Source organism: Triturus cristatus, chromosome 1_2 (genome assembly GCF_964204655.1).
Source record: "Triturus cristatus chromosome 1_2, aTriCri1.1, whole genome shotgun sequence".
In the NCBI taxonomy this organism is placed as follows: Eukaryota; Metazoa; Chordata; class Amphibia; order Caudata; family Salamandridae; genus Triturus; species Triturus cristatus.
In genome coordinates this window covers 283092785-283107582 of record NC_140580.1, presented here as the reverse complement: position 1 = coordinate 283107582, position 14798 = coordinate 283092785, and the positions used below count along the sequence as shown (strand labels likewise).

Sequence of the window (14798 nt, the reverse complement as noted above, 5' to 3'; positions counted from 1 at the left end):
CTGCTGTTAGAGTATCCTCCAGAAAGAGCATTATTTAAGGTAAGTAACTTGTTCTTTTTTGCAATCTAAGTACACAGGCAGTCGTTCTTCTCAGACCGGTTTATTTGCTTTAATTTCTCACAAACAGTGGAGCTTGCAACACAATTTGTCAGCTCATTCCAAGAGTGTTCACCTAAGATTGTCACAAGCTGAGGGGAATGATCATTCTCTTCTCTGGCTAGGATTTCAAAGTGCAATATACATTTGAAAGTTTCTGCAGACACAAAAGTGCAATCTAGCACTGATTGTCTATGGAATGACGAGTAAGTATTTATTATGTTATGTTAAGTGATTTGTAGATTGCTATGTTGCCCAGGCAAAGGTGTCCTTTCGCTGGATTTCCATGAGATTGTTCAACGAGAAACAAGAGTTTAAAGGGTAGAGGAACGTCACGTTTTCCGGCTTTGTCACAAACTGTTTAGGATTCATTTGAAGATGAATATGCAGCGGGAGTTTGTTGACTTTTTTATGCAAGTTTGGAAAATTCATGGCCACTAGATCAATTGCAGTGCACCAGTAAGGCAGAATGTTGTCCCGAAAGCATTTGTGAACATTACCATTCAACACTTTCTAAACTACGCAAAGCGTTTAAATTGGATTGTCTTTGCAACTGGAAGCTAGTGTAATGCCTGAAGAAATATATGGACACGCTGGGGTAGGTTGAGGTTCAGTCAGTCAGCATGCAGGATGGCCTTTCATTAATACCCTTTCAGTTAGCAAAGACCCAAGCTATGGATGACAATCACTAATTCTTTCCCCAGTTTGTCTCCCTTCTGATTAGCTTGCCTGCATACAGGAAGAAATGATCATGAAAGATCCAATTCTTGTTACCATCACACCCAAACAGGTTTACATTAAAATCCTCTGTTAGCATTAAATTGGCCTCACTATTTGGCTTTCATCTTAATGATAGTTTTAGGTAATGCCCTTGGTATCTCTTTCTTTGCTACGCTGATTAGATTAATGGTGATGTTACACAGTATATAACAGTCGTTTATGGAAGCAGGAACAAGATAGAGCTTCTGTTTAGCTGCCAATATGTGTAGAAGATATTATGGTGTTAATAAACTTATCGGAGATATAGATGGCTAGTCAAATAACAAGATAACATAGATAACAAATAGAGATTTTTTTCATCCTTCAGAATCATAATAGATTCATGAAATATATATTTTTGGGAACTAATGAATGGCAATCGGTAAAGAAGAAATTATCAAGTTCTTTGTCCTTCAACCTGTCCTCTCTATAAAGCCAGTAATGCTCTGGGGTAATGTACATGGAGCACACACAATGCAATTGAAGTGTGAAGAAATAGCACGAACAAGCAAAGGTAAATCCTTTTTGTTTGTGCCTATGAAGGTCAAATTGTGTGCTTTGGCCTGCACCTTTACACTTAAATGGGCAATGGTGTAGGATTTGTTGTTGTGCTTTGGACAAAACCAAACCTTTGAGAGCAAGCAGAACATTTAATTTGGCAATTTAGCCTCCATAACGAGCACTACATCACTGGTAAGTAACATTTATCAATTTAAAACAACTTAGCCAGCTGAAGGAATAAACACAAATGAACATTATTTGATTTTTATTGACATAATGCACCCAGTTAATGTATCCAGCTTATCTGTTTTAACCCAGGATAATTTTGAAGAAAAACCTACAGTTCCAGTCCCAAATAAAACAAAAGAGCCTGCTTCTCGGATTGGAAAATTACAAGTAATTATTTTATTGGACCTCTATTCTTCCTTCCCTTGCATCTTTAATCTTATTACATGTTTGTGCTTCTTCTGACCTATTATTTGTGTTTGTTTTTTTAGATTTTATTTAAAACTGTGAAACTTCTATCAAGTTAACGCTTGCCAAATTAATCCTAATATTGAGCTATTTTTAATATTTTCTTATATGGTTCTTTTATCTGAAAGAATGTCCTTATCAGTTGAAATGCAGCTAATGTGCAAATATACATGATAAATAGTATACATATAAAATCCCAGGCTATTGGTAAAAACTGAAATCCCCCACACAAATCTTCAGCTCAGATACTCGATCTTACATTTGTCTCCTTAACATTTTTTTGTCTGGTATTTTTCTCCAATTCTTACTCTGTCCCCGCTTCAACACAAACCCTAAGTTCAGTACGCACATGGTTCTTGTGATGCTTCGAATACCTAATTTCTTGACCTCCTGATATATAAGAGATAATTATCAAAGAGAGATCATGCTACAGCATGAATCTGCTTCTTATTGCTTGGAACCAACCTGGTACCTGCTAGGTCTGACACCAGATTTAGGTGGCTGCCTGATGGACTCCTTCCATCCATGCGATTAATCCGTAAGGACTTTCTACAGTGTGACAGACATCATTTTAAATTACTGTTTATCTCGCAAAAGTAGGAATGTTCCATTAATGATTATATTAACACTCTTTTTATAGGATGACATTTCCGGTCAGTTATATTCTAACAATCTGCTGTTCAGGAGACTGCGCTATCTCCCCTATGTGAAAAAAAGAGGCTTACAATCAAAACATAAATACTGTTTGATAAGCTTTGGTACATATGCTTCAATTCATGCACCTTCCTTCTTTTTCCTCCCATTCCTGACAGTCAGCGTGGTTCCAGTGTTCAGTCTATGTTTTAATCTAGCCCTCCCATACACCAACTTGATAGTAATTTACCGTTGTTCTTTCCAGGTCTTTCTGGGTAGGACTGAATCATGATGCTGTGATTTATAGGCCGTCCCAAGATCCGTTGGTCATAAGGATTATAAGAAGACTCATATCTTTTTTTGATACTAGGTTGCTGAGCTAGCGGTATGTTGTAAATGGGTACAGTTCTGGCCAGTAAAAGCTGCAGTTTTGACCTGTTTTCTCAGTGGGCTGCTGTAAGCACACAGCAAAGGGAAAGCTATTTTTCTCACCTATACACATTGTAATTCATTATTAAATGTATATCCCCTTTTCTAAAATCATTGATAGCTAATTAGGTTTCTTTAAACCCAATACTCAATACGGTGTTATAATGTAGATTTCTTATGTTTTGAGGAGTATGTTTTATTCTGTAGCTACATGGCTTTCAGAACGTGAATTACTGTGCATACTACTTGATATACTCTGTGAAACAGGAGGCTAGTATCAATGTGTCAAAAAGCACCTGCTGTAGATCTTTGTAGAGGTCACTGATGCAATGACTCTGCAGCTAATTACTTTATCGAAAATAGTGTTGGTGTACGCTAACTAACCATCACACTAGTTCAATTCTTAGATTGATTTTAGTGAGCAGCATAATGGATCTCTTAAAAGACAGAACTTTTCAAGAACTTCACATCAGTCATATTTTAAATGCTTCCAAAAATGTTATAAAAGAGTAAATACAGATTCTCCACAATCTCAAAGACGTACCGCTAGAGGTTTACCAAGGCCATTTTGACTTTGTAAAATGTAACTTGTTTAACCTAACAGTATCTGCCATGAAGAAAAAAGCACAAACACTAGTACACAGAAAATGTAGAAGAAAGACCGAGCTCCCTCAAGATAAATAATTTTACATTATTCACATGAAATGATTCACAGTGATAATCATGAGAGTCAAAAAGTTAGCAACTACCCAAAATATTAATCACTGCTTGAAATAATCAAAAGGGGGGCAGAACAGCCAACAGTGAATAGAAAGGTAGTAGAACATAAGAGAAGAGTCGTAGTGATACAAGAGTTGAGAACTTATGAGTCTTCAAGTCTTTATGGAATGGAAGAAAAATATGATTCAATCTGATCTTTACAGGGAGGCTTTTCCAAGTTCATGGGTGGAGAAAAAAGCTTGTTTCCTTGTTTCCATGTTTACATTCCATTGCTTTCAGAGTTTCTAAAATGAGATATTTCACTTTAGATAGTCAATGCAATCTTGTGTGTTTAGTTATCCTTCGGTTTTATCAGTTGATACAGGTGAATCGCTATAAAAACTGGATCTTTTTATGTCCAGCTCAAATTCTAGCAGCTGCTTGAAGAATTGCTTTGACTGAAGGAAGACAGCATAGGGAAGTCTTCCCAAAATGGTATTTTCTTAACCAGTGTGATACATTTGTAAGTGCAGAATAGATAATCTTAAGTCATCGCCATCAAACCTTAGATGCCCCTCGTATGACTATGACCATGACCATTAAGTATTTTGAAGAAGGTACTTTGCACATTATGTCTTGCATTATAAATGCCTCACTTAAAAAAGTAGTTACCATTGAACTGCTGAAAAAAATCCAGCAACTCAACCCCACCCGCCATCAAGAAGCCAACCCCATATACTAATTAGTGACATGAAACTCTACTACCTTTCTTTACTAAACTACTAGAAAACAACAGACGCCCTATTTGTCCAATACAGTGCGCAATATTGATTCCAACTTGAGTGCAGTATCAGTCTAGTACTGCCTATTTGAGAGAAGGGCACTGGTGTATTCAATTTAGTTGTGTAGAACCCTGAAATCTGCATGGTCACCCTCACCATTTACCATTAACCTTAGATCCCCTAAGATCAATTGTTGATATAAAATGTAAGATTTTTCAAAAGTTGTCTAGTTATAATTGGTTTAAAGAAAAGATAATGCCAAAGCATGAAAAATAACTTATATGAATGTGCATTGATTTTCCTAAGTTGGAGAGCCTCTCACCTATTTCGCCTTAGACGATTCCAGATATTGACCAGACTCTATCCCACATTCAATCACCAGCTATCTTTCAAGATTCAAAAGACCGTTAGAATGACCTTCTTTAACTGAGCTTTGCTGTGCAAAGTAAACACACCTTTCCATTAATTTTTTCAACGTATCGTCAATTGTGTTGAGTGCCCTTTGACAATTTTCAATATCTGAGGGCTTTCGAGAAAAATGATAAAAGATATTCTTTAGACTGCCAACCGTTGCTGCACAGTGTGGATGTCTATAGCCTCCTCGGACTTCAAGTCTTGACAGCATACCCAATTTAAGACAGTACATGCCCAAATCAATCTAAACAACACAGATAATGGCATAAGAACATGAAAATACGGATTCTGAACCATACCATCAAGATCTGTAGCTTTTAAAGTGTGCAGACACGACTCACTACTGTAGGAAATGCACACAATGTGCGATTTTTCCACAGACTTAAATGTCAGAGTGGTAAAAAAAAGTAGCTGTTCCAAGAGAGTGACCAATGCCATGATGTGAACACCTAAAATCCATTTACCGTGAGTCTATTACCTTCGAAAGAAATGTTCTGACAAACCAGATGAAATCACCCTCAAAGTTTGGAAAAAAGGCATGTAAGAGCCTAATGAAGCAGAAAGAAGGTATTCACATTAAAAATGGCTTTCTATTAAGAAGAAAAGCATAGAGTAAGTGTAAAAGTTCACATTTAAACTAGCTGTACTGCATTACCCACAGTGTGTGAGAAGGGTTAGGTTGCACATGCATTTGTCAGAAAATATATATGAGTCCTTGGTAAGCACTTTGTGCTTTTGAGAATTTGGCAACAGCCTGAGGTCTCTCCTTTTTGTAGATTCAATCTATAAATGGGAAATTTACAATGTAATTAATAAATAAGCCGCCATGCAGCATGGACCTAGCAAGACAAAAGTCTATCCGGTTTTGCCTGATAACTTAGTCCAAAGAAATACTCTCATCCAACTAAGGCTGCGCTCTTACTCATGAAAATGTAATCTACTCTGATTGTGGAGAATGCTATATGTTAATAGCTTTTTTTACATTTTCCTTTCCACCACAGCGTAATAAGTAGATTTGTGTATGATTTACCAAATAGATCTATGGAGCTTGATTATTGAATGGCCTTTGTAAATTTGACAGTCACCAAGGTTCTTCTCTTGCTTCACTGGTGTCCAATAGGCAAGGATTGTCCTCTCAAGGTCCTTTCTGTTTTTCATCAGGGCTTTTTACTAATAAGTAAATTCTCTAAACACCATCCAAAGGACAATCTTTGATTATACACTAAGCATCTGTGAAAGAGTTCATATTTCTGGGTAAAAAAGCTTGGGATGTAGAACTTCCAAAGTCTAATGAGCTAAATGTGGGATTCCCACAAGAAGCACTGAGGCATGAAGCCAAACACTTGAAAGTTTGTAAGAATGTGATTTCATTTCAGGGGGGTCTTGTTTACAACTGCAGCTTCTTCTGGTTGTTATCGAAAGAATGATGAATTCTTTCAGAGGTGAAAGTGTGCCTTATAAAAGTGCCTTATAAAAACATACTAATTCAACATATTGCATATGTTTGAATTCATTTTAGTTTCTTAATGATTTCAAATTAAAAGCCTTGCTGCAAGAAAAATACGTATGAATAGCAAAACTTTTAATTCAAATAAATTGTCATTTCCCCCAATTCCTACGTTTTTATAAGATACTGGATTTAATTTAATAGCCAGTGGTCTTTCTTGTTGATATCTGACAAGTTGCTTTGAACTATCAGTTTTCTGTTTTTGCTCATTGAGTGAGCAAAGACATATCTCCAAGAAAATATTTGCAATTTCTGTATTTGTTTCTGATTTGTGCCTCTAATTGTTGTAACCTAGCTTCAAAGTTCTCTTTTTTATTTGCACAGCTTGGCTCCTAATAGCGTTACTAACTGTCAAAAGGCTCCTTCTTGAGGCTTTTCACAAAGTGGTGCACTCTAGTTCTCCTTCACAATATAAAATAGATTTTGTATTGAGTCATCTGACAGAAATTGGTTCTGTAGCATGTTCTTTATTTAAAGCACTTTTTCTATACCCTTGCTTTTCTGTTTTTTCTTGCACAGCTGCTTGCAAATACTCACCATGTTCTTCTGTCTTCTTACAGAAAAGGCTCATATAATCTAAAAAATATCCTTGTTGTTGCTTTCACAGGCAAATTTGTCAATAAACCCTGCGACCATGCTGCCAGGTGCAGTTTACAAAGTCCCAGGGACTTCACCCAGTCTCCCTGGTTTAAGCACCTCATCTCATCATCATAATGAAGCACCAAGCATTTGTACGTCATATGCTAAAAGTAACAATGAAGATGTTTCATCTAGCTTTGACCAACCTGCAGAAATATCCACTTTACACAGTGCTAATAAGGTAATCAGAAAATTCCTGCATTTGCGTATACCAGAAAATAAACTTCTTAAATAGTTATTTTAAGCCTAGTTTTGATTTATACTTCTTTCTGTGAATTTCTTGTCTTGTGCAATAAATTTCAAGGACACACAGAACTGAAAATTTGCAATAGTAGTCCGGGAAGAGAGCCAGGGATACTGTTAACATCACTTAAAGTGATGTCTCATAATACTGAAGGTCCTGGCTTCGCCTTTGCCATATTTTCTTTTCCCATGTGTCATATATGCCAGTGTATTGGAACCTCTGTCGCTATTTCACTTAAACAATTCAACAGTTTCAGATATTAAGGTGTGCAAAAATGTAGACATGCTATGTTAGGGATGTGCACTCACAGAAATGTTGTGGTACCTGGAACAAAATTATAACGGAGAGGTGCATTGCTCCCATCAGGCCCAAAATATATTTGAGAAAGGAGGGTATAGTTTCCATTGCCTCCCACTATTCTGATTGGAAGGTATGTCCTTATTGTTTTGCTGGTTTGGATTAAGGGGAAAATGTTACTTTGCAGGGTGTCGAACATTCAAAGTCACCTGACTTGTAATTGTAAATTGTATTTATATACCACTTACTACCCCTGACGAGGCGTTGAAGCACTTTGTGGCGATTTGCACGCTACTCTGGAACCTAACACTAGAGTTAAATCGGTAGAAGAATTAGAAATATATGCTTCCTTTTTCCTTGTGGATTAGATGTGGTAGGTTTTTAGGTCTCGCGTGCGTTGCCTCCGCGAGACATTTTGTAGGAGAGTATTTTCAGAAGAGGGTTTTATTCTTTTCTGATGAGCTTTTTGTTGCAGATGATTGCGATGGGGCTTTAGGCAGCATTTAAGCGTCTTTTAAAAACATCCATTCAGCACTATTGTTTAGCAACGGTATGGGAGTGAGGAGTTAATATAGTCAGTGACTTTATCAAAGTGTGATGACATTTTGAAAGGATAAAAGTAAAAAAGGTGGCAACTCTAGAGAAATGCAGGTATGGGAATGCAGCTCGATGGTTTGACGATTTGAGCCCTGCTGCAGAAAGAGGTGTGTTTATGTGAATGCTTGCACACCTCAGTACATCAATTCCACATATTGATTAGAAAACCAGTCCGTTGTGTAGCCTAGACACAATGTACATACAACTCATTTGTAGTGAAATCATTTGCAGCCATGCGATGGATTGTTTTTGTTTTGCTTGGCCTTTTGAAATCACTGATATTGACGTGTTCTAGTGCTTCAAACACTATAGCAGGGTTGTGAACCAATGGGTGCATGGATTTGACAGCCAGATCGGTGTTGCTCGTCGTTGTTGGCTATCGTAATCTTTTTCTTTGAGGACAGTTTGTTACTTGGTGGAACCAAGTAAATTCTTGGAGGATTGCATTTGCAATAGGTCTCGCATTTGCGAAACTTTCAGCTACTGGCATTGTAAATGACAAAGCTTTTATCTATGTGTTGATTTTAAAAACAGATAAATAAAAGGCATTGTCATTTACAATGGCAATAGCTTAAAATTTAACAAATGCGAGACCTATTGCATTGCTAATGCTTGTTTAAGTAATGTTCTTGAGATATCAGGCATTTACTGTAGTGTTTTGGAAGGGATAGCTTAATTGAGGTGAATTAGTAAAGGGTAGCTGTGAGATGTTATTACGAGTGGTGGACTTGAGGAACTGTAAGCTGGATGAATTAGGTAAAGGAGGGAAGAGTTTTGAAAGGATGTTTGCCGGTCCATAGTTGTCAGAAGGATTTGGGATGAGTCAGAGAGTGGAGGGACGGGAAAATGTTGATGGGAATTTTGTTTTGAAACATTAGAAAAAATATACGTGTATAGAGAAAACCCCACACATCTAACTATATAGGGAAATATATACATACAGACACACATATACACATTATACTTATTATATTTTCTGTATAAGTTCTCAAATCTTACTAGATATGCGCACACACACCCCCATGTGTGCATACATGCAATAATATATACATGATCAGACATTTACATGTGAGTTGTAAATAAATATACATAGATTTTAAAATAATTAAATATTTTAGTTTTTTCTATATTCATGTAACTGCTTATAAAAAGGAAGCATATGCCTATGTTCGTAGATAACAAAGTTTGTTAGTGACCCAATAGCGTTTGTGGCCCCCAAGAAAACGTTTTGTGGAAAGTCTAAGCAAATCATATGAAGATCATCTGTTTCCCCACATATTCTTATAGTCTGAGAAAGACAGAGTACTGTGCAGAACCTCTTTTCCCCAGCTAATCTTTTAGTTTTAGAAAGATGGGGATGCGGAAATGTAATAAGACATGAACTGATGTGTTGGGATGGGGCATGGCCAAAGGAACATCTTCTGCCTATAGCATGATCTTCTTCAATAGTCAAAGGTCAGATTAGTTCATTACATGGGGTTTGTAGATTACAAGTGCAAAAGAGGTTCGAAAATGAACTGAGCTTGAGGGCCTCTCATACCCACCTATTCTGGGGGTAGACTTGTCAACCTTAATGGCAACAAAATAATTAGTTGGCCTGAAGATGATGGCAATGATTTTGGTGTTGCCTTTGATCTTCTTCACTGAAAGGTCAGTTGTCCAAAAGAGGTCTATGGGCAGGGCGGAGTCTGACCACAAGGAAAATTGTTGACTCTCCATAGGCATCCCTCTTTATGCTTATAACCCCTCCAAACGTTCTCTTAACACCCATTACCAAGTTGGTGAGGGAGCGCAGTAATGAATCTCAGCTAAACTAAACCTTATGTCTTGCACCTGGGGATCACTAATAAGATTCCTTGGGATCGTAAATGCGGGAAGACAATAGCCCTACAGGACACACCACCATACTTTCCCCAATGGCCTCGGTGTACCAAATCAGCCGACCTCTGGGACCACCACCACTGCCTGTCTTCCCCCACCAGGTACGTTCACAGCCCTAGTGGGGTGACCACAGGACCCTCAAAAATGTCAAAGTGAGCTCGCTGGAGCAGATTCTCCATTTGACTTAGGTCCTGCTCCCTGTATGTCACAGTATTTTTCAGGGGAGCCTGCGGTTTCATCTTTCAGGGTGGGACGGCCAGCCAGAGCTCCCAGTCCAGTGTTGTTCCCCCTGTGTCCTCCAACTCACCCAGCGTCTCTTCTTTTCTGTTGCTCTGACAGGTGTACCATTTCACAAATGTGTGGCCAAATGAGGACATCAGGCAAGGCCAGGAGGTTGCACCCAGTTCCCTCTAGAGGAGCAGAGAGGATCAATGCTTTGCCAGACCAGCGTGGTCTATCTTTTGCAGCAGCTGGGGGAGCATCTGCGAGGCCCCACTCTGCCTCTTCCAGCCATAGGACTATAGTGTTCAAAGTGCGCTGCCCAGTGCTTTCCCAGCTCCCCGGGCTCTCTGTATGCGAGACTGCTCACTACATCTGCAGCCACACATGGCTCCACAGCAAAGCTACCCCGCCCTTCATGCTGGTCCAGATTGGAGTTGGGGTCTCAGCCTGAGCACCCTACGCATGATTTCACCAGGACCAGAGCATGCGTCCCGGGTACCCTGCCTGCCTCAATCAGCCAACTTCTTGCCCAGGGTGTAACTGCGTTGCACCCAAAGCACAGTCCGTGGCCCAGAGAGGAGCAGCCTCCAGCATCCACCAGGCCGTCTGGCAGTAGTAGTCCTCCACCTGAAAAGTTGGGCTCGCAACACAGGTGAGTGTCCATTGTGAACAAGGAGTGTGAGCCAGGAGCGCTGTTGGGAGGTCTGTCAACCACTGCACGACCCCTGCAACCACCATCCGCATCCTGGGGAACAGTGGCCACCAGCACACGAAAGCTTCCTGCAGCAGCAATTCTCCAACTAGAGAGGCAGTTCTGCCCTCCAGACAGTTGTAAGGTGGGCATTCTGGGTGTCAGGGGGCTCGCAGGTTACTCCTTTGTGCGGGCGACAGCTGCAGGCTCAGGCTGTAGCAGGATTAATGGATGGGAGGATGGCGCTCTCCACTCTTACATCCTGTCGGCCATGTTCCCAGGCCACGCCCCCATATGATGCAATTTCCTAATTTGTATTCATAAGCTTTTATAATGGTATACCTTCTTCACCTTGCCCACCAAGTATATTTTCAGTCACAGTACATGATGAAAATGTTTGCATACAAGGATTACTCAACTGCTTCTAAATGTCATTGCTTTGTAATCACTTGCTAGGTACATTTGACTGAATGATATGTTATTTTGCCACATATCTTTACCACATTTTCTTACGAGGATAAACCCTCCAGCACATTTGGGGAGAACTAGACTTGTCTGCCCCCCCTAGAATGTATTTGGCCCCATTGTCTCCTGGGGTGCACCCCCCTGCAGAATCCCACACCTTAGTAAGCAGTCTTTAATTTCTTATATTACTTCATGAGTGTCCATTCAAAATGAGTGTCGATTCAAAACATACTGTATACTTGTAATGTTTATATTGAATTATTTAAATATTGTGCTGTAAAAAGCACCATATTACCCTTTTTTGTTACAGTTTACTTGGAGAAGACTACATCAACCCCCCTTACTCCCAAAGATCACTCCAAGTCCGGGTTAGACTTTCTCACTCCACTCACTCACTGTGATATCCTAAATATGGTTAATTGTGGGGCATGGGGGAGGCATTTTTTGTTGTTATTACTAACTTATATACTATGTCTAAAAATACAGGTGTTAAGATGTGTAATCCTATTAACATTGTGTTGTATTGGTTTGATTTTGTAATAGGATCGCATTAAAGTAACTGGAAAAAGACGACCACCTTCAAGGGTAGGAAGACGATTAGCTTCTCAAGATTCTGATGAGGTGTATCCTACAATGGTATCTAATCTATCACATGGTGAAGAGACTGCCACCATATCAGATATAAAACACCCCAAAACTGAGGAGTCGAAAGAAAACACTTCCAAACAGAAAATAGATGAAAATGTTTTTAGCGTAAGCTCATCCTCTTTACCGAATGACTTCACTGTGAAGAACATAATGGTGGCGGAGAAGCAACAACCAACTGCCATTGATGACATTTTTAGCTCCGATAGGGTTTCTTCAAAACCTGCAGTGTCAAAGATATCTACTGGATCAAAAGCAAAGGGGAAATCTAGCGAAGAGGTGATAAAGAAACATGTGAAAGCGGAGAAGAAATCTGCTCTATCTGTTTTTGATGACCAAGAGAGTGATGACGATCTTTTTCTTTCTGCAAAGAAATCTGCTTCGAAAAAAACAAAACCATCTCCTTTCTTGGACAATAAAGGTGAAGAAAATCTCTTTGGTGATAAAAAGTTAGTGCAGAAACCCGGTGCAAAAAGTGCCTCACAGCAAGACGTTAAGCCGAAAACTCAAAATATATTTGAGGTAAAGTAAAAAAAAATGTTTTAAAAATGATATGATGTATATAATGTTGCGTCACAAAAAACATTGTATGGTGTGTAGTGGTTAATTGTTTCACCTGATAAAATTATTATGAATGTCATATAAAGGTTGAGTGTTATACAAAAGTGAACATAATTAAACTGTAAAGGTAATTATCAGATATTAACGTTATTAACACTTTGTCACCTTTATGTGGCAAACAGAAACAAATCTTTCTGATGGTTAATTCTAAATGTAGATTCCTTACCTTGTGAATATCTTCTGGAGCTAGACTGGTTCTGGAAAAGTTTAAAAGCAGTGCTCCTGTTGCTTTGAGCTACTCCACATCTAATCCATTCCGCTCTAGAAGTGATGAGCAGAGATGCATATCAGCACCACCCATGTGCACTGGCATCAGTTCCTTTCTTTCCGCTCCTTCAGACCCAGATCCCAAGCTCCACTCCTTCACGCTTTAAGAGATTTTTCATCAAAATGTTCCACTGTGCAAGAGAATACGTCACCCCCTAAACCCACAGTACTTATTGAAACTTGCAGGGACTATTTCAAACAGATGTTTTTGGCTGATAACCTCAAGGTGTTTCTCAGGAATTTGGGTTTGTTGTATGACTCTAAGGCCTGCGACAACAACAGGGAAGACCTGGCTTGGCAGTTCGTGCTGGACTGTTCCCATGAGGCACAGGGTCAAGACTGATTTACATATAGATGGGTCTGAACTGAGATGGCGAAGTGAGCTAAAGAAAGAGGATGGATTCAACCCAGATCTGTAACTGGTGGTGAGTGTCTGAAAAGTTTCAGCACTCCGTCCATCATCTCCTTATGTTTGATTTGTTTGCCCCAAGTTGGCAGGGTATGCCCAGCCATGGGTCCATTGCTCACTTTGCCACTGGATTCAAGCTAGCCTGGCTGATGAGGGGTGTTACCCCGAAACCGTTCCCATGATGATTGTTTCCGGTTCAGGGAAGACCTGGCTTGGCAGTTTCGGCTGGACTGTGCCCATGAGGCACAGGGTCAAGACTGATTTGCCTACAGCTGGGTCTGAACAGAGGTGGCGAAGTGAGCTAAAGAACGATGATGGATTTAACCCAGATCTATGACTGGGGGTGAGTGTCTAAAAAGTTTCAGTGCTCCATCCATCATCTGCTTGTGTTTGCTTTGTTCGCCCCAAGTTGGCAACGTATGCCGAGACGTGGGTCCCTTGCTCGTATTGCCACTGGATTCAAGCTAGCCTGGCTGATGAGGGGTGTTCCCCCGAAACCGGTCCAAGGATGCTTGTTTCCCGTTCCGGGAAGACCTGGCTTGGCAGTTCCGGCTAGACTGTTCCCATAAGGCACCGGGTCAAAACTGATTTGCCTATATTTGGGTCTGAACTGAAGTGACGTAGTGAGCTAAAGAACTATGATGGATTCAACTCACTGGGGGTGAGTGTCTGAAAAGTTTCACCGCTCCGCTCATCATCTCCTTGTGTCTGCAACATCACCACCCAGATGAATCTTTTAAAAGTGATAGTTTTCAAACATGAATTTAGATACCTCCATCCCACCCGACAATGCCAATAGTGAACTAAGAAGCAAGTCAGTTGTTATGTGCATTCTTTGTGTGGCCTGAGTTTCTATTATACATGAACAACATCATAGTTTATTATATCGGTGAACACTGCATGCCTTTTGGGCCATTATTCCCTTACACTATGGGATTCAATTTCACAAGTGCTGCCTTATGGCCCAGGCCATACTCTCTTGTCACCACTGGAGGGATGCAGCAAAGTTTTCTATCAGATGTAGACTTGACACAACCAACTCACTAGGTAGAACAATTTCATTGCCAGTGCCCTTATGGTGCCAAGCCTGGCTGAGAACATCTAGTTTTTCTGGGGATGTCCAGGTTTCTCTCATAGACATGCTCTTTAATGGGTATCGCCTCTTTGGAGACCAGGCGGATTCAGCGCTGGAGCGCTTCAAGGACAACAGGGCTCCGGCCAGGTCCTTGGGTTTGTCTACGGCCCCTTGTCCAACCCAATCTGCCTTTTGACCCTTTTCGTGGCTACGGAAGGGGACTCCAGCCACTACTAGTCCAGCAGGTTAGCCAGCGCTTTTGTGACAGAGCATGCGTATCCCACAGATCAATTGGAACAGATGGCCAGCGGCCAGGTCAGTCCACCAACCACCCAGCAATTGCTGCCTTCAAGCCTCTTTAGTCCGCCCTCAGACCATCATGGGCACCCAGTGGAAGGCAGGATAGGCCATCACCTCCGCCACTGGCAGTCAACAACATCAGACCGTTGGG

The 14798-nt window shown here is 40.2% G+C and overlaps 1 protein-coding gene across 2 annotated transcripts in view; it reads left to right on the top strand.

Moving 5' to 3' along the window:
- WASHC2C (WASH complex subunit 2C) overlaps positions 1 to 14798 on the top strand; it is a 664131-nt gene that overhangs the window by 508118 nt on the left and 141215 nt on the right. The window contains exons 26-28 of one of the 2 annotated variants that reach the window (XM_085603764.1): positions 1675 to 1752; positions 6902 to 7114; positions 11874 to 12497. In XM_085603764.1, the coding sequence (XP_085459890.1) occupies positions 1675 to 1752; positions 6902 to 7114; positions 11874 to 12497 (915 nt within the window). The remainder of the gene's footprint in view (positions 1 to 1674; positions 1753 to 6901; positions 7115 to 11873; positions 12498 to 14798) is intronic. The other variant, XM_085603767.1, reaches the window with a different exon arrangement.